The sequence below is a fragment of the Bombus vosnesenskii genome, unplaced genomic scaffold (assembly GCF_011952255.1).
Source record: "Bombus vosnesenskii isolate JDL3184/JDL3185 unplaced genomic scaffold, Bvos_JDL3184-5_v1.1 scf7180000013305, whole genome shotgun sequence".
NCBI lineage: Eukaryota > Metazoa > Arthropoda > Insecta > Hymenoptera > Apidae > Bombus > Bombus vosnesenskii.
The window spans coordinates 258,049-277,682 of record NW_022882954.1 but is presented as its reverse complement, the minus strand read 5'-3'; the positions used below and the strand labels follow the sequence as shown (position 1 = coordinate 277,682).

At 36.4% G+C, this 19,634-nt stretch overlaps 3 protein-coding genes across 3 annotated transcripts; all 3 read left to right on the top strand.

Annotated features, from left to right (window-relative positions):
• The first annotated feature begins 7,250 nt into the window (after positions 1–7,250).
• LOC117234625 lies at positions 7,251–15,173 on the top strand. The gene is made up of 9 exons (XM_033496021.1): positions 7,251–7,378; positions 7,489–7,690; positions 8,226–8,412; positions 8,668–8,816; positions 10,343–10,420; positions 10,500–11,547; positions 11,849–12,040; positions 13,263–13,398; positions 14,884–15,173. The coding sequence occupies exons 1-9, from the start codon at positions 7,251–7,253 to the stop codon at positions 15,074–15,076; spliced, it is 2,313 nt and encodes a 770-aa protein (XP_033351912.1). The 3' UTR covers positions 15,077–15,173.
• Positions 15,174–15,950: 777 nt separating this feature from the next.
• Positions 15,951–17,041, top strand: LOC117234624. The gene is made up of 2 exons (XM_033496020.1): positions 15,951–16,717; positions 16,804–17,041. Exons 1-2 carry the CDS (start codon positions 16,596–16,598, stop codon positions 17,039–17,041), a joined length of 360 nt encoding a protein of 119 aa, XP_033351911.1. The 5' UTR covers positions 15,951–16,595.
• A 419-nt stretch (positions 17,042–17,460) lies between these two features.
• Positions 17,461–19,634, top strand: LOC117234623. Its single transcript, XM_033496019.1, has 5 exons — positions 17,461–17,475; positions 17,916–18,082; positions 18,483–18,611; positions 18,922–19,005; positions 19,096–19,634. Exons 1-5 carry the CDS (start codon positions 17,461–17,463, stop codon positions 19,271–19,273), a joined length of 573 nt encoding a protein of 190 aa, XP_033351910.1. The 3' UTR covers positions 19,274–19,634.

The window sequence follows — 19,634 nt, the reverse complement described above, 5'->3', positions numbered from 1 at the left end:
AGTGGTGGGGGAAGGGGTAAGAGACACACTAGCCCGTGGCACAAGCAGGTACACAGTTAACGATTACACGCAGTTACAGATTAACGATCTACACAAAGAAAACTATTATAAGTTAAAAGCATAATTATTTTTTAGTAACGGGTACATGTTGTTATAAATGAATAGTATAGTTACTAATTAATAATAAATATAATGATAAATATAATTAATAACGAATTGTTATTAATGAATAGCGTAACTATTATAAATTATTAAATACTAGTTTATTTGTTAAAAATTAATACAGATTTCACGAGAAGAATTTACTAAACACAATTTATTCAAATCATTTTTCTTTGTAATATTTACTAGTTACGATAGATGATAGATGATAGAGAAGGATTTAAATGTTCGATGAAAAACATCGTTCTAAATCAGAACAACATTTGTGCTCGTTGGACAGTTATGAAATGGAAAAAATGAAACAGAAATTCACAAGTATCGATAACAATTTTTTCAATTCTTTTCATAAACCTAAGAAATACATTAAAAAGAGAAAAATACGGTTGGTTGAAGAACGATTCGTATAACGGGCCAGGGTTAAATATTCGAAATACTAAATCGTAGTCGTTGGATAAGGTAGTGTACCTACCTCGAGGAGCGGGATTCTTTGATGCTAACAAGGCGCAGGATGATTCACTTAAAGCTGTTCTATGAACTACTTAGCACACACGATGACGATGATCCTTTAATTCAGGGTGAAACGTGGCACAGGCAGCCGACGATGCGAATAACGGGATAGCGGATAGAAAGTGTAGCTGATAGCGGCGCAGCCAAAAGGAAATGCTAGGGAGGGGTTGTCTCCGCTTTAATAAGACGCACCACCCGCTGAACGGTTTCGAACTTTGGATCGACTTTGATTAGAGCATCCTGCTAATGACAGGGGATCGACCGGCGTTTAATCTAATATTCAAAACTGTCTGGGCTAACTCATCAGGAACAGAATATTAGCTCCTCGATCTCCGAGGGCGTTGGTAAACCTATCCGTGGTTGCATTCACCGATCCTTGATGCGGAGCCCGCGTTTCACCTTCACATCGTCAACGACCTCCAACAGGATATTACGAGGAGTTTACCTCTTCTCGTTTTCGCGAGAAAATTAGGAAAAATTTATTCGCTAGGGGAGCCACGTCCCTTCTTTTCTGTCATCGACAAAAGCTATACGCTGGACTCGTTACACTGCCAATCGGTCGGAAGTTTCCCTTCGACTCGATACCGTCGAACGATAGGCAACGAGCACGCGTTCGACGATTTAAATCGTCCATCATAATGGAATGGTCGAGCGTTATAGGGAACCTTTCGGCAAGTTATTTTCGCGTTTACAATGGCTGTTTGGAATAAGTTTTGTAGGCTATATTAGAACGATGAAAACGTCGAGTAAGGTTTTCTATAGAGCACAGAAAGTTTATCCGGTAATATAATAGCGTATATTTATGTCTTTTTATATGTTTATAAATTATCAATGGAAACATAGAATTTGAATATAATTTCTTACTTACACTTTGTTCCAAGTTACAGAACCAAGCTGTTTCTAGAATGATTATAGACGAAAATAACAAAATACCAAATATTCTGGAAATAATGTAGCAAGCAAAAAGTAAAGTATGTCACGCGTTATTTCGCCTTTAAATTTCTCATAAACGCGTAAGAATCTTCGCTCTATCCATAAGAGTATCAGTGACTAAATCTTAGTCACCGATTATGAAAGTTAACGGCTAAGAAAAGAAAACGCATATTAATGTCATCAAAGGTATAGTAAATAATATAATAAACACAGTTGAGTGAACTATATGTTTTTTTACGAAAAAAAAACTCTTAACTCTCGTGGAAAATGTACATGTTAAATAACAGACATCTTCGTTTTCATAAAACACGAAAATGTAAATTTAACATTTTCTCTCTCAACATGCTGAGTTTTTTCCCGGCTACTGCAAAAACTTAAAGTCTGCGTAAGTTCATTGATATCATTCTCCGAGTACTCGAAAGAGAATCAGAGTACAGAGGAGCGTGTAGGGGCAACGTAGACACGTTTAATTTCAACGAGATAAACTTTTTCGTTTCTCGACAAGCTCATTCCGGATAAACGCCGTTAGAAACGGCGGAAGAATTTCGGGTAAATCGAGCGAAGAGAAACAACGACGAGTCCGTGGCATATATGCTTTAGAATAGAGCACATTCGACTGTAATTTGATGAAAAGCGATAAAAATGGGCAGGAAATCCGCGCCGCGAATATCTCGGTATTATTCCGGAAGCGTATTTCGACGCGCCAGGATCTTTGCAATTTTCCTCAAAGCTTTTCAGCCGCAAGCTCATCTCGTGTAAGTGCTCTCACGGTTTCGATGTTCAACCGTATGTACGCTCGCCGAACGTCGTTCGCCGCAGAAAGCGCTGAAAAGGGCGCGAAGGAAGGGATCGAACGGTAGTTAGATTTTACGTTTATCTTTATTGAAAGCCAGGTTGAAATGCGCGAAATTGCGGCCCGGTTAATCGAAGACGCAAATCGAATCTCCGACGACGGATATTCCTCGCAAAGTAATTTCGGTAATCCGTCGGTGAAGGAATCGATGGCCCTCGGTCAATCGAAACGATTGACCACAGAAAACCTTTCATCTCTTCCTTTTTTTTCTCTCTCTCTTTTACGTAAGAGAATCTTGCGAATTTTCAACAATTTAGGATAGTTGTTCAGTTTTCTCTGTTCCACGAGATTCAGTACCACGAGATAAGAGGAAACATTATAAACATTACTAGGAGGTACTAGAAATTAGCTTTTCTACCATATTGCGATGCAGCGAACTGACATCCTTTTTAAAGCGGCCGAGATCGATGACTGTTAATGACAAGCATAAAGGTACTACAACTCACGTATGTATGCAGCATTGGTCTTAGATAATTGGAAATACTTTCTAATATTATCTATCTCTTTCAATCTATGTACGAAGAGAAAAAAATGATCACCTATGTTTCTCGCTTTATCAAAACTATGTCCTCTTATTTGGTTTAGGAATTAAATACCTATTTCTATCATGTTCATGTATATTCTAAAAATATTCATCTATAAAATTAATCGACTTATTCATCAGGGATTTCTGTAACAGATTCTTTCTATTTCGACTTCGTAGCAAAATACCTCTGTAAAAATAAAAAATTATCTTTTTCTGTCTTTAATAAATTAGTCGCCGAAGAGATTAATACGATTGGCGACAGAATTTCTGATATGATACTAAAAAAAAATGATACTATTTCCCGAATGTCGTCATTTCTTTGTTTCCGCAAAAAGAATTCAGGCAACGTTTACATTCGATCGTTACGTAAACGATACCCGTTTACATTCATGATTCGCACAACGATTAAACATACCTGGAAACATAGATAGCAATCAGGGAAAGAAACAAGCTCAGATACGAGTTGGCACAGAACTTCCGAGCTTTCAGGACGACTAACTGGACACCCTCGGGCCGAGTGACGACACATCCTTGATACGTTAACTTGCACGAGTGTAATTTCCGAGGTGAACCATTCTCAAAGGACTTATCAGCAATAACCGACAATCTATGCTTTCTCTAAACGCATTTTTTAAATGTGAATTTATCTGTAATTACACCGGCTCCGTTTTCTTTGACCAGGCCACGCTCGAAGCCAGCTTTGGCGCGAGAAAATTTCGCTAATTACGATCTTCTTTTGCCGGGAATGCGACCGCTGCGAGAATGTGGTAATTGGCAGCTTCCGACGAACGCCTCGAGGAATTATGTTCTTTAGGCTTTTCGTCCGTCTTTCTGCTTTCATCACCGTCCAACAACTAATTGCTACGATATTCGTGAAACGTACCGGACCATTTTTCCACCTAGATAGCGTATCGATTAAAATAAATTCGTTGCGTTACATTGAAGAGACCAAACGAAATATGTGCCCATGTGGAATAACAAATTTGGCCTCCACCCAATACAAAAGAAGCATTTGCGTTACGGTATATCCTCCTCTATATCTACCGCGCAACTTTTCTATATAAATTTTTTTATATCGTTATAAATATCGTAACAAATATTCAAGGTGGACGTTACTTGGTATAGTTATTTGGCATACGTATATGGTAAGAAAGAATATTTTGACAAGTACTTCGCCCCTCTAAGGTTCTGGGATAAGTGCGGTGCGGTGCTTTACCTTCCGCTTATCAGGAGGCATCGATCCCTTCGCAACTGCATGATCCAATCCTTTAAACAAAGTCTCTATTCTTTGACAATGCGATATCGGGCCATTTGCCAACAGTCTACCTCTCTGTCAATTTATCCTTCGTCAAAACGTTTTATGCATCCTCTAACAGTGGTGTCGCTGTTTTGAAACATACTTGTGGAACATATTCGTGGCAGCGATGAAAAAACGGAAATCGAGTGTCTCCCAGCGAAATTTCAGATTCTCGATGATAATATTCCCTTCTTCTCGCTAGTGCCATTTGACTTAGAAAACCGGCCAAGTGTGGAATATTTAAATTCCTACCGTCGGAAATTGTTCCACCCTCGCATGCTGCCGCGTAGACACGCTTCGTTACCTCTTACGATTATTGCACGGAGGGTAGAAAGCACCTCATATGACGCATACCGAACTGCTGCACTTCCACGACGATATTAATATTTCGTGTCGCGATGTTATATTAATACAGCTCACATATAGAGTACCTACTACACGGCAAGTGCCGTGTTCTCCAAGACTATCGTAAATCGTGGCTAACTTTCTACCATCTTATGACCAATTCCGCTTTCTAAGGATCTGCAGAGACGAAGAATAGGGGAAAGAAACGAATGTGAGTACGGACGAGGCTGGTTCGATGCAAAAGAGATAGGTGCGGAAAATACGAAGCTATAAATAAGTTTAACGTTATTAAATAAATTACTTAAATTTATGCAAAAGCAGCACAAACTCCTAATCCCGTAGCATAATATTTAAAGCGAGAAAATTTAAGCACGAAATAATCCTGAAAATTTTCCACGACACTTCTCGTCACAAGTGGTATGTTTGTCCATTTACAGTTTTTTCATTCGTGAAAGTTTAGCTAAAACAGCGATTTCGCCAGAATCTCTCCTCCCTGTCTTCCTCCCACTCTCCGTTTCACTTGCCACATCCCTGTTTTTCCCGCATTCAAATGAATATTGCAGTTAGGTGGAACTGAGTTGGTACATAAAAGTGTGGCACCCTGTTTGGTGGCAGATAAATTATATCTGGCACCGTAAAAACTTTTATAAATACAAGCGCGGTCGGCCGCCCCACGCGTTTTCTTGCAATCAGTGTGAGTGATAAAAAAAAAGAAAGAGAGAGAGAGAGAAAATAACACCCGGAGTTTTCCACTTAGCGACGCGATTTGTTATTCGTCTCGGAAGTTGTCCCGAGTAGACAACGACAATGGGGGGTGGAGCAAGAATATTGCGCCGACTTGGTATTTTTTAATTTATCTGCGCTACTGTATTTTACGCCACGCTACCATAAACATATAACCACGTAAAAATATGGAAATGTGAAAATATGACACTGCAACAATACGAAAATATCAAATGGTAAACTGGCGAAAATAAACAAGTTGCTAGGATACAGCGGCATATTTTTGTCTAGAATACAAATAAAACAAATTATTCTGTTTTCCTGCACCGAACCTAAAAACATCGAGACAAATAAGAATAAAATTAATCGAAAGGGAATTGAATAGGTACTGTAATAAAAATAAAGTTACGGGTACATAATATATAGAGCGACCTAGAAATAGATCCAAAGTAGATAGTACTATGAAAAACCTTTGTGAATTAATGTATTATGTGTGTGATAGAGAACATTTTGGAATTTCATTAGCGCTGTAATAAAACACAAATGCCACGATTATCTTGGCAAAATTTGAGACTAATCCGAGGATAGATAGCAAGCGTGTACTGTATAAAAAATTGGTATTAAATCGACAGAATAATCGTCTTAAAGATGTAACAAGTGTCCAGGGCAATCCATACAGATATCAAGGCTTATTAACACAAGTGCAAATATTACGTTTTTGATGATAAATATAATATTGACAAAATCGAAATAGCAACGTAAAATCGATCGAATACGAAAGTATGTAAATATAAAGTACGAACATATAATATAGTGCTACCGCAGTGCTACCAAATTTGCAAGATGATCGCTTGGTCGATGTAACAACTTCCGTTTACTCGTCCACAAAACGGTACTCGCGAAATTTATTATTCCATCCGAAACGAATATAAAGGCTTCGTATTATCAGCAGCTCGTTGGTATATCTTTTATTGCGAACTACGCGCATGCAAATAAAAGAAACGGTCTCGACGACAACGCGTCGCGAACATCGGTATGAAACAGTATAAAATATCGATGTATCTACCAACTACGCGTATATCTGTACGATATGACGAATGTCAGTTGTTACACGACAGCCGTGCGATGAAAAGCGTCAAGAGAACTGATGATTTACCGCGGCGATTGATGTCAGTTTCAGCAGAAACAAATGGATTGATTCTGGAAAGTGATTTGGCGCGTGCTACGAAATTATCGAAATTATCCAAGGACGAGACTTTACGTGTTGGTAGCCATCATCGTATCTGAAATTAAGTTGATTTATTAAGTGATTATATATTTAGGTACGTCTTTCTCTGTTGAAAGTAGAAGGTGGGAAGATGAATTCTTCGTATCGGGTCGAGTAATGTGTTCGTTCGCGTTTTTTCAAAATGATCGGCTACCAAGTGTTATTATTTAGGTGCATGGAATTTATTTATTGCAATCTAATCTTCCGTAACCAAATACATATACTTTTCACGTTCCATAGACAAATCGGCTTGTTTATGGACGAGTCTGATACTCTACTATTTTAAATTTTCAAAAACTCTGAAATAATTACAAGATACTTTCATCAGGTTGGATGCTTTAAACTTCGTTTGTAATATTTCTATGTAAAAAATAAAAAATTTGACGCTGTTCACTTTTTATACCAATCTATCTTTTACTGCCAAATGCCTTCGTTAGATTAAATTTGTTCGTATAAAATTATTCATTCCATATTCGCGTAAAACATGTCCCGGAAAATATGATCGTACCGTGGCACGAATTTAACAGGGTCGCTAATATAAAGGAGAACGAAATTATTATTCAATTTAATAATTGCAGAAGTTAATATAGAAGTTTATTGAACAGTCTGCACGAAGATCTAGAAATTCATCGTGGCGATGTCTTGCAAAAAGTTCTGCTACTATCGGAAAACTCGGTTGACCGAAGACTCAGAGTGTTTAACGCCTGCGCTGGAGATTTTCACGAGAGCTCATCGTTTATTAAAAAATTTTATGGACTTGTACAAGTTCGTCCGACGATCGCTTAATTAGCAATAATTTCATATGATGCCAAACAGCTCGTTTGGCATCATATACAGAAAATAACTCAAGGAATAACTGTATTTGAAAAAATCAGGATCCACGAGGGGAAATGTTGCGGCGTGAATTACGATACGGTTCCTTTACACGGAGCCCTGGATATTGTGGCCACGGCAATGACATCAATAGTCTGTGGAAACGTAAAAAAGGGATCTCAACGATCTGGATTGTTTCGTAATATGTTCCCTTGCGTTCGCTGTCAAGATATGGAAGTTCTGCCAGAAGAAATTGTTCGCAAAGTAATAATTCAAATTTAGATTTTAAAGAATCGCGATATTTACTAGATAACACATTTGTAGCTCTTCGGGTTTCCCGAACAAATTAAAAACACGATCGAAGCCCGAAGAACCACACGTATGTCGTATAACGATAAAACATTTCTTTCGTCGTAATCGTTGATTGAAAAATGTACGACTATCAATTTTATCGTATCATTTCCTACGGCTGTTAATATTTCGTATCATTTTTTTGTTTATCGAGACAACGATATTTACTGCACTACCGTGATAAAACGTCAGGACACGTACTTGTATTATATATTATATTTTAATTACAAAATTGCGATTAACTCGAACCGAAATCATTCTATTCCTTATAATTATCATAGCTACATAAGATAGAAGACAATTTCATATTATTATTATGCATAAATATCAGCCGTCTAATTATAATAATTATTTAAAATATGAATTTATTTTCTCTCTCTCTCTCTCTTTATATATATGGGATGACCTAATATATACCATTTCTGTATACTTGTTTTACTACAAATAGGTGGATATAATTATGACGTGTTTAGAAAGGTGCTGTGCCATCGAGAACATTACACGTCGAATAAAAGATGTCTTATGTATTTTGGAAAGATTAGCACCTTGCGCAATGTCAGAAAAATTTCAAACGTTATCGCTCCTTTTAAAAGAAATAATGAGAAAGCTGATTTGTTGTGGTCAGGATTTAGAAGGTAATTTTTTGTTCAGTAGCGTACTATCAAGAATCGTATTTTTACAAATAAATCGGATAAATTGGGCGGAAAGCAACGAAAAGGGTGAAACTAACGATACATTAAATTATAAGTTCCCGTAAACGGAGAAAAAGTAATTGCGAACTGGCGAGAAGACCTTTCGAACAGTTAACGGGATTACGAGGTTTACTAATGAAGTTGGTATTAATTATGCGAGTTCTCGAGTTTTACGAGATTTTTATGACGTCGTTGTAGAACCGTTCGGCAATACGCAGACCAAGCTGATACTAAATCTTGTGAATAACTTTATTCGTGACTGGAGCGAAAAGAGGTCTGGATCGCGACCCTGTCTCAGGATCTGTAGATTTTGCGATCGTGTGGTTAATGAAACCACTCGACAGTGGGTATGTAATAATTTCAATATTTAATAACGATATATCGATCGTTAATCACAACTAGCCTCTAATAACGAAGATAAAAACGGAATTGATTATAAAATTAATAGAAACTTCTCCTAATAATAAATAAAATTGTATATAATTTTTAATTATCGTTAGGGCCTTTTATTAATTACACGTTTTATTGGATACACGTATAACGTTTAGGGACTTGAATAATTTTAACGAACCATGAAACCTAAATAGAATCAAATAGATTTATTAGCGAATAGAGAAAATCCGCTAAATAAGGACAGATACACCAACAAAATATTTATTTATACGTATATTAGCATAGTGTATATGAACAAAAATTATATCAGATAAATATGCAGATTTTATTAGAATTATACATACTTATACATACATATTTTAATCATATAAATCAAAAGCTATTTTTATGATTTTTCTATCAGTAGTTGTGTATCTTTAAGTAGTTGTTTATCATTTCACATCAATTTTTCAATCGGAATATCTTTCATTACTATATTTAGAAATCATTATAACGCTAACGATTTACGATGAAAAAATATACGTATAGTTTTTACTTTGCCTGGATAATGTTACATATTGCTTGTCATAAAATTCTTAAACTTAATCGAAGTCAGTGAAAGAACCTCCTCGAGAAATCTTTAGAGAAAAGTTTGTGGATCTTTACTAGACTTTCATAAACTCCTTTAAACCTTGTTAAGTTTAAAACATCTTGAACTTTTTAATGAAATTTTCGAATTTTAAACCTACAATTTGCTCTAACTTAATAAGTTATTTATAACACAGGTTGTCTCAGTTTGCCTCAAAGCTTCCTCTACCTCATTGAAATAAACAAAAAAGTCATCCGTTTTACAACTCGAAACTTTACTTGAGTATTCCAATTTCTTCGTTTTATTCTTCGAAATAACATTTTAAGTATATTCTATTCATTAATTTTCCTTAATAATATTTTGACAAACATCGCGTTATCGTTATCTATAATTATTCATAAAATGTGAATATTTATTTGTAAGATATAAATTTTGAAAATTTTTAACGTAGAGACAACTTGTTTGTGTCTTCGTAGAGTGTTACAAAACTCGTATTTTATCTATGTAAGTTGTACTACAATCTACAATAAGGTACTGTGTTTTGCTTCCATCGCGTCGCATCTCGGTCGATACATATCATAAAGATATTAGAACTCTTTACAGAAAGCGAGATAAACACGAGACTGCGGAATTTTATAGAAATTCATATTTTCACAAATACGAATATCACAGATAAGAATAGAACCAAGGCATGTTAATATTACGAACAGTACTATACCTTAGATATTTTATATACTTTTGCATATCACGCGCATTTCTGTATCGTCAAGTTTCTCATAATTGCATAAAAATCCGCTGTCTATATAGAAACTATAGAAGATCGTTCAATTCTTATTATAGTGCATTTACCTCTTACACGTATCGAGTTAGAATTGTCCTGATTTTACCAAAACGTCGATTTCATTTCACCAGGGGACATTTTGCTGCAACGAAGCTAAAAAATTTCACGACATCCGTATAGAATGGATTCTACGTCAGTCGATTACGTCAGTTAGTTACACGAAAACAATACTTGGTCAAAATCTGAACAATATAAAAGACAGATCCATAAGACTTCTCTGATCGACAGGACGCCAGTAAAGACGAAGCGATCGACTGGAGGCCAAAATCGAAATCTTCGAGGAACGAACGATTCGATGACGATTCAAGAACATACGCTTCCGTGGAAATATCCAGGGCTGTAGATGTCACAGATTATGATGACAGTAGCGCGAGATTCGACGAGCGTACGAGCGTGAAGGAAAATCTAGAGAGTCCCGATCGAACGATAAAACATCGATCTGCCGGTGAGATAGGTGAGACACGTCGCGCGGAAGCTGAAGTGTTCTCGAAGAAAACAAAGATAGAAAGATACGACGATTCGAGTCGGGAATGGGATAAATTTGACAGAGCCGAGGGCAGGGATTTAACAAAGACAGCAGCTGGTACGTTGGAGGGAAAGATGAGAGGAAAAATAAAGAGGAACCGCGATATCGACAGAACCGGCGAGTATCCTATCACGCCAGATGGACGGGAGGAACGTGACGATGTTCCGTATAAAAGTAAGCTCGACAAGATCCGTGGATCGCGTGGTTTACGTGACACGAACGAGGAACGAGCAGCTGCTGGAAAAATGAAGAAAATTAAAAGGGACGCGAAGTATTTGAGCCAGAAGCGATTGGAATACACGGAATTCTCGGAAACGGAATCCGAAGCAACTGGAGTTCATCGATCGAGAGAAGGGGATAAAGGTGTATCGGTGATAACGAAGAAATCACCTAAAGAAAGAAGAAAGAATAAATTACATGGGCATACATTGGTAGAGAACGAAAGGAAGAAAATGGTCGAAAAGACGACAGACACGGATATCGAAGAGAAAACAACCGGCCGGCGAAACAGGAAGAAGCCACGAACGGAGGAGGACATCGAGCTGAACGAAATGACGGATACAAGCGAGCGTAAAGAGGCTGATGGACGAAAGAAGAAGAAGGCAGATGCGTTTGACAATGGAAAGAAAGTGGTATCTTATACCTTCGACAAAGAAGACAAAGTTTTGAAATCTGGTGGAACGCAGGATGGACGCTCGAGCAACGAAAGGAACGAAACTGAGTCTATCTTAACGAAGAAACATAGGGACGGTAGGTATACCTACATTAGGCTGTATACGTACATTATGAGAAGGAGTAGCAAAATTTCGAATCGTCAGTGATCTCTCGTAATCTACAGTTTAACGAATGTTAAACGCCAAGCTTTTGTACTTGGTACAGAGAATTAAAAAAATTGCTATATATAAAAAATAGCTAAAGTATTAAAACTTAGAGAGTGTAGTTCGACGCAAAGTGTACTCAGGAACTTGTTGTCTGTCCGAAAGAAGTTTCGCGTACAACGTATAGAGTAACAGGCGTAATGATGCAATTAAATTTCTCTTTGCGTGCGAAGTTAAGCGTGGTGTAAGCAGCGCCGAAGATAAATCAACGCTCGATTCAGAGAATCAGAATAAGAAAGAGACAAGCAAATCGAGTAAGAAGGAACATAGACGGTCTGGTTCGGATAGAACTGAGGATAATTCTAGCAAGACGTATGGATCTCGTTACCACAAAAAAAGAGCGATATTCAGCGATATTCAAATCGGTAAGGTGAATTATTGTTTCCAAGTGATTCGAGATTCCGAAATCGAAAAAATTCATTTTTTACATATCTGATTTGCAATCGTTGCACGTAATAGTTTGATTTGTAACATTTAGGCACATTAAATGCGCAAAAAGCACGCGACATTTATGGATGTAAAATATGTAAGTATGCACGACAGATATATAAAATACATCCACGCTCGTAAGTATAAGATGGATATTATTTCGAACGGCACCGACCGCCGATCGGGACGAGATAGGTATCGTCGGACGAAATAGCAGACTCGACATATAACGTTTTAGTTTCGGGAAGCCTCTAGTTCCACTCTAGCTCAATCTCTATACGTACGTGTATAATACATTATCGATCGCGATTTGATCAGGCTACAGATATTTTTCACGACGAACATGAGAATATATGGATACTCTTCGATACAGTGTCGTAAATCCAATTACTTCTTTAGTTTCAGCGATCAATTTAATTAATTAAATTATTTAAATTTGATCTTTGTTGCATAGTGTTTCCTTCGCGTAAAAATAATGAATTTTTTATAATAATAGACGCAGAAATCTATTTTCTATAAAATAGCAGTTGGCCGACTTCCACTATTATGATTCGCTCACAGAGACAAGCCAGCTAGTAACGTATTTCTATGGTAAAATAAAATTTTTTAACTCAAAAAACATTTCTGTAGAGGAATTTTCTTCGTTTTCTCGACGTCTAGAATCAAACCCGGATAAAATAACAAAATTGAGTTGCTGCGCTGAATATTTTCCAGTCGTATCCACCTTAATCGGCAAATTACATATTCAGCCTACACAGTAACGCAGCTAGTTTGCTTTATCAGGTCTTTCTTCGTACTTTATGTAAAAATATAATTTTCCGATTTTAAAGGTTAAACATATCGACTTTCATTCTTACTACTAGCTTCAACTTTCTTCGTTCGATAAGTAAGATAAAGAAAGAAGATTTAAAAGCTACTTTCTTTCAACTTAAATCGCGAGATCTCGATTCGACCATCAATGGTATCCAATTCGACGTTATTATCGAGATTTCTGACTCGATGGAGATTGACCAAAGTCCGATACCAAATCGTCATTAATCGGGAACATTTAGGGCCTGGCAGCGTTTCGTCATCATTATCGTATCGCATCCAAATAATGTGGTTTGCCTGTATACAGCGTGGCGAGTTCGGCATCCTCGTGAAATTTCTACGTTACAGACGATCGAAGCCCGATCGAGTACCAATTATCAAACCAGCACTTCGTGAAGCTCGGTTGGACAGTGCTGCCGGTTGCCAAAACCATGAGGAAAATTATCCAGTATCGAGCAAAGCCTTCGAAACCTGGTCTCGACTGGTACGTAAACGAATCAATACGACGTAATCAACGTAATCGTAACGCAAGGCGTAATCGTACTTTAGCCTTAACCAAGTTAAAGTACGCACTTTCGGCATTCTTTTCGACAAGCAAATTTTTATTACAATTTCTCGGAAAAGCTGTAACGAAGTCGAATTTACGACTCTTTTTCGTAACTTAAGTAAATCTGTATACATATGTATGTATTCATAAGACATTTCTTGTTCAAAGATATTAAAGGTATTATAGAGTATAACCATTCTAAGGTATATCATAAGGTATGTTTTTTGCATCTATCGAATAATCCGCTTCTTTAATCTTTTTTTTAATCTGCCATAATTTTTGAGAAAGCTATAATTGTACGTACCACATAAAAAATATCGGAAGAAATAGTTAGGAAATTTTAGATTTACGATATTTTATAAAGCCGCTGGTTGTCACGTAACATAGTAATGTTTTCAATCTAAAAACCAATTTTTTATTTTAATCAATTTTCATTTCAACTATTTACTATATTTTCTTCTATTATTGGCAGCGTCAATCAATAAATTACCGAATATAGAGGATAGCAAATTCTTGATATATTCAGAAATTCTGAATTTGATTAACCAAACTCGTCATCCGTGGAATTCGATCACGCGAAATAGCTCGTTAAATTTTATGCATCGATGAATCGACGATCTAACGCTATACTTGCGAGCTATCCTGGTAGGTAGTCATATGAGCGCTCAACGATTTCTCAACGCTGCGGCCCATTACCGAGTAATATTTCGCGAGGACGAAGAGTAACGTAGCATGTATCGTTAAAAAAAGGAATAGAAGATGCGACTCGCGCTATAACCTGTACGATGATCGTATCCTTGTTGTAGAAAGGTAGAAAGTTCTGGCTTTAATTTCTTTAAAGTAATTCTCATTGCGTTTATTTAAATATTATTCGACATTAGCGATCGAACGAAGAGAAAACGCGAGACCAAAGTAACGCGAAAGCGAACAAACTAAAAATTCGTCGATTCACATCGCATTCGCATCAACTGTAAACAAACTTCGAAATTAGTTGCTAACGAGTTAACTATTAGTTTGAAGCGCAAAGCTAACAAGATGGCATTGAAGACGGTGCCGCGTACTAACTTGTTGCTACAAACCAACTTCCCTAATTTATTATAATTAATCATTAATCCTTTTATATGTTCTCTCGTTCGTTAGGTTGAAAAAGCACAACCTCTAGTTTAAACTTGCTAATATAATCTGTTTAGTTAAAAAGTTAGTGAAGAGAATCAGGAAAGGGAATAAAACAAGTATGAGAGGAGCTTCGGAATATGAAAACTCGACTATCGCGAATTATAGGCACAAGGAAAATCTTAATATATCGTATAACGAGGAAAAAACACTTTCATTTATGTTATATCGGACAATGCTTTTTCTATCTTTGCACGTTTACACATTTGCTTTTATAATACATCCTCTGTTGTTCGATTCGGTTGTCAGGTTCGGAAAGCACAAACTCAATGGAAGAATGTATTACGACGATGAAGCTCGTATTTTTGTCAATTTTCACACCGGTGGATCGGCAGAAGTGTTTTACCCGAACGGAGAGATGGCTATTAAACTCCAGAGACCGCAAAATCGAAAATGTAATTATCGAAGTAAAGTATCAACGTGTTTTGATTGGAATCGATAATCTCGTTGAAAGTTGTAAATTAGCAGGGCGAGGCAATTATTGCTAGTTACATAAAAAGCATATGACAGACCTCATGGATTTCAATGATCTTGAAATATGTTGTCACGTGATTCTGAATAACCGAATTTCACAGATACGCGTAATTGCCGTTCGGCCTTAATTTCGAATATTATTTAATCAATCGATTTCGCAAAGTTATTTTCGATACTACGTGCTGCTACAGGCAGTTGCCGACGAAGGTATTCAATCACTTGTGAAAACCTTTTACGAATGTATTATACGTTATGAGAAATATTTTGCAATTTCATTGGCACTGCCACAAAACTCGACCGTCACGATCGTATCGGTAGAAACTATAAGATAGTGCGAGTATATATCTTTAATACCCGTTATATGTTTAAGATCGTTATTTATACCGTAGACTAATTTTTTAATTAATCTGCGATTACAGACAGAGACTATCTTGCTTCATTTACATACATTTTCAGAAAATCTAATTTCGTAGAATCATAAAATACGAATCTACCAATATATGCACATATTGCAAAAAATTATGATCTTATTTTGGGTAATTATCGATTCCTACTGATATAAATTTTATTAGGCTTTCATAAATTGTAACTGAAAGATTAGTTACTACGTAAAACATTGAACATAACAAGTATGTATTTACTTGGCGCAATGAGGTAGGAAATTACCATTCGTATATTGGAATGTTCATAATTTAAAGGTTAGAGTTAAATACATGTCAATAGAACGTATTAAATTTAATTATGAAATTTGTGAATATCACGAAAGAGATTATACGTGTATAATTTAAATCAAATATGTTTATACAACGATTTATTAGTATAAATAATTCACATTGATCCAAGTAAATGGATATTAATACAGTAATATTACGTACAACCTGTACTTATTATTAGATTCTCTATCAATTTTACCAGTACAATTGAAGGGAGTAATAATATTTTGGAAATTAATATCTAGAATATTCTGGCATTGAAATTCTGCTAATTTTAAATTATCACTCGTAGAATGTTTAAAATATTTCAAACGGATCAAACAGATGGAAAAAATTTACCTCCAGCTGGACGATCGATTATACCAGGGTTGCTGAAAAGCGGAACTTATTTTCATCGGTGTTCTTTGAACGAAATTATTCTTTAATCTTAATTTTGTTATCACGATATTTGGCACTATTAAGGAAAACTAGGGCAAAGCTCTAGAAATGACGAGGTAAAGTAAAATGAAAAATGTTGTAATAACAGTGGTCGCGATAGATATGTTTCCATCATCGTAAGTAAAATTACTCGATGATAGAATAAAATTAGAATACTGTTATATGTATTTTCTCCATTTCTGCACCTTCAAATTTCGCATAAATGCGTAATAATACGTAATCTGGCGATCATAAAAGAACGCTACTTTCGGCAACCCTAGTAACGTAATAAAGACCTTTCCCGGCGAAATAGCGAGAAACAAGCGTAAAAATGATCGAAATCGATTTCAAGACGATATGTATACTGTATTCAGCCCAGGAGGCAAAGATTGCATGGGAGTAAAGAGAGGTTCGCAAATTGTCGCCGTATTCGACACCGTAGGCAACGGTGCTGTCTTCGACGAGGACGGTGCGACCAGGTTCGTATTGGAAAAGAATTTCGCTGGAATTTTTAATTACTGTCGCTCTAGACACCTTCCGTTCAAGTTTCCAATTGTTTCTGCAGGCTGTCGTACAACCAGATTGGAGGAATTTGGAGGGATAATCCGACAGGAGTACCGCTGACGTGGAAGTGGGACATCCGCGAAAAGAAATCGATAACCAAAATCGTGTATCTGGTGGGTGTCGATTTCTCCATTTCCTACATTTATTCAATTAGTTTGAAAGTGATTGATTATGGAAACGTCCTAAAAACGATGTACAATACCGTTTACAAGCGTTTCCACGCTTTAGTCAATTTCTAGCGACAGCACCTAAAGACGAAAGTAAACGTACTGTTACTCGTATTAATAACCGGGCATGGCACTATCTCTCTATTTATATAAGAGGGGTTGATTTAAATATCGCGTTGCTTATTCCGTCTACGATAATACGAGGCGCTTATCGCAGCTTGAAAATACGTAAACAATTTCTTGCAAACAACGTGTTTGATGTTCGACAAAAGATCGTCTTACTCTTACACCACACCGATATTCGGACGCTTGTCACGTTTTGCGTAACTTTATTTGTTACGTAAAAATCTGTTGTACGAATAAACATCATTGTTAGGAAGAAACTGTTTACGTAATTTTAAGCTACGATAAATGTAGAATATTCATATTTTCATAGAACATGCAACACGATATTTAAAAATCATCCCCCTCTTATATTATCATACAAAACAATGAATAGCAACATGGTACTGTGTTCGAATATTGATGCGACTAACTGTATATACCATTGCATGCATCTATTATTTAAATGTTTCTGCACGTATTAACGTCAAGAGACTCTTGATTAGCTTCAAAGAATTTCTTTGATCTGGCATTAGTATAACGGAAAAACGAATGAACATGGAAATAGAGAGCCTGCGAGTTAACAAAAGAAGTTAACGCAAGAATCGACGACCAAAAGTTCCAATTTTTTTACAATTACATATCACCTTCTAATCTTAAATCTGTTATATTTTGCTACGACGATTACGAAGAATTAAGTAACTAATTCATAAGTCAGTATCTGTATGTCCAGGAGAAATCGGCAATGCACATAGAGAAGCTTTTGGATCTGGCAGAGAGGAGAATATTAAAAAGGTAGGAATGTTGGAGAAAATTCGACAATGTTCATAAACGATTTCATTAGCATTTGTGTTCGACGCAAAATCCGTTCAGTTCCGCAAGTGTCAAAGCGTCGACATCGCCTGCGAGTCCGCGAAATAAGGAGAAGAAGGTCGAGGAGCTGAAACCTGTTGTTCCAGAGCACGACGACGAGGAAGAAGAGGTCGAGTCCGGGTACGTTGAGGAAAAAAAGTAGAATAATCGCGCTTCACCGAGGGTTTGCTAATTACAACGGGTTCGCCTCAATACGCGAAACATTCATAACCGTGTCTTTCAATTAAAACTATATGTGACGTCGGCGAGCTTCCAACTTCTCTCCTTCCAGCGAACATTGACTAGACGAATAAACATTAATGTCTGATGCAGCAACAATTCGCCCATACGAATTCACGCTACATTTTCTTGTCACTTAATCACCACCGGACGAAATATTATCGCCACAAATCTGAATCGCGATATCACGTTGTTATAACGTAAAGGTTTCTTTCTTATTTCTCTGTACGTTAGAGATACGTATCTTTTTATATTTTTATTTCTATTCGTATATTTTATATCTGGTCCGTGAAACTTATTCGAATCTTCCGCATCTTAGACAAATTCGTTCCGACGATACTCACCACTTCAGACCGATCCACTTAAACGTGAACGACTATGTCGGCTTAAAAATTTTCAATCGGACAAATATTATACTTCGATTCCTCGCTGACAAGAAGAGTATAAGGTAATATGGAAACAAACAACGCCAAATGTCTACTTTGCTCAGTTTCGACGTTACGATATAACGTTAAAACGAATATCACCGAGTTATAATAGTTCGTATAAGATTATTTCAATTTATTTCGTATCGTATGGTCGATGCGACTATTGGAACGAAAGCTATCTAATGGCTTTAGCGAAATTTGATAAGTTATAAATTACGAATCTATAGCCTAGAATTTATAACTTCTCAGTTCACTAATAACAGTTGATCGATTATTTTGCAAGAGGTACCAGTTGACAATTTATTACGTAATTCATTTTACCAATTGTAGAATACAGTTGGGTACGATTTTAAACTTAAACGAGGAAGTAGAATCTTATTTCGTGGACGCGAGCCTAAAACACGGTATGCTGAAGTAAGTAATTGCTTCATAATTTTGTCGAGATCATATCGATTCTACGATATAAACGAATAAAAGATGTACTTATCGTTTTGTTTGTAACAGATGCAAATTCGAGGAACTGTTACCGTCTCGTTCGAAATTGGACATGATCATGGATGGCATAGCCGAAAAGATCCAGAAAGTCAGAAGATCAGCAAGATATCGTGAACTTATGATGGCCAAGTATAGACCGTTGTTGCGTGTCTGGAAAATGTCAGGAACTAGATGTCGTCCACGATAATTGAAATTTATCCTTTCTTTAGCATAACGAATTTATTAAGATTATCCTTCTTATTGAAAATTAATAAATCCTCCTCGTATTTTTAATAATTTAACAATTTACATATCTAATAAGGAGTAAATTTTGTCATGCATATACGAGATTTTATAACAGCTGTAATTACCAATTAATAAGTTCACGTAATTATGCAATTTTCACCGGAATTTTCTATAAACACAGCTTCAACGCGGTTTAAATGCATTTTTATCTGAATTTTACATGATAATTCTTGTACATTCATTTTTCCCCATCCGCGTGCGTTAATCTTCGATGGTTGAAAATTTGTTGAAAAATACATAATTTTAAAGGCGGTCTTCCGTTT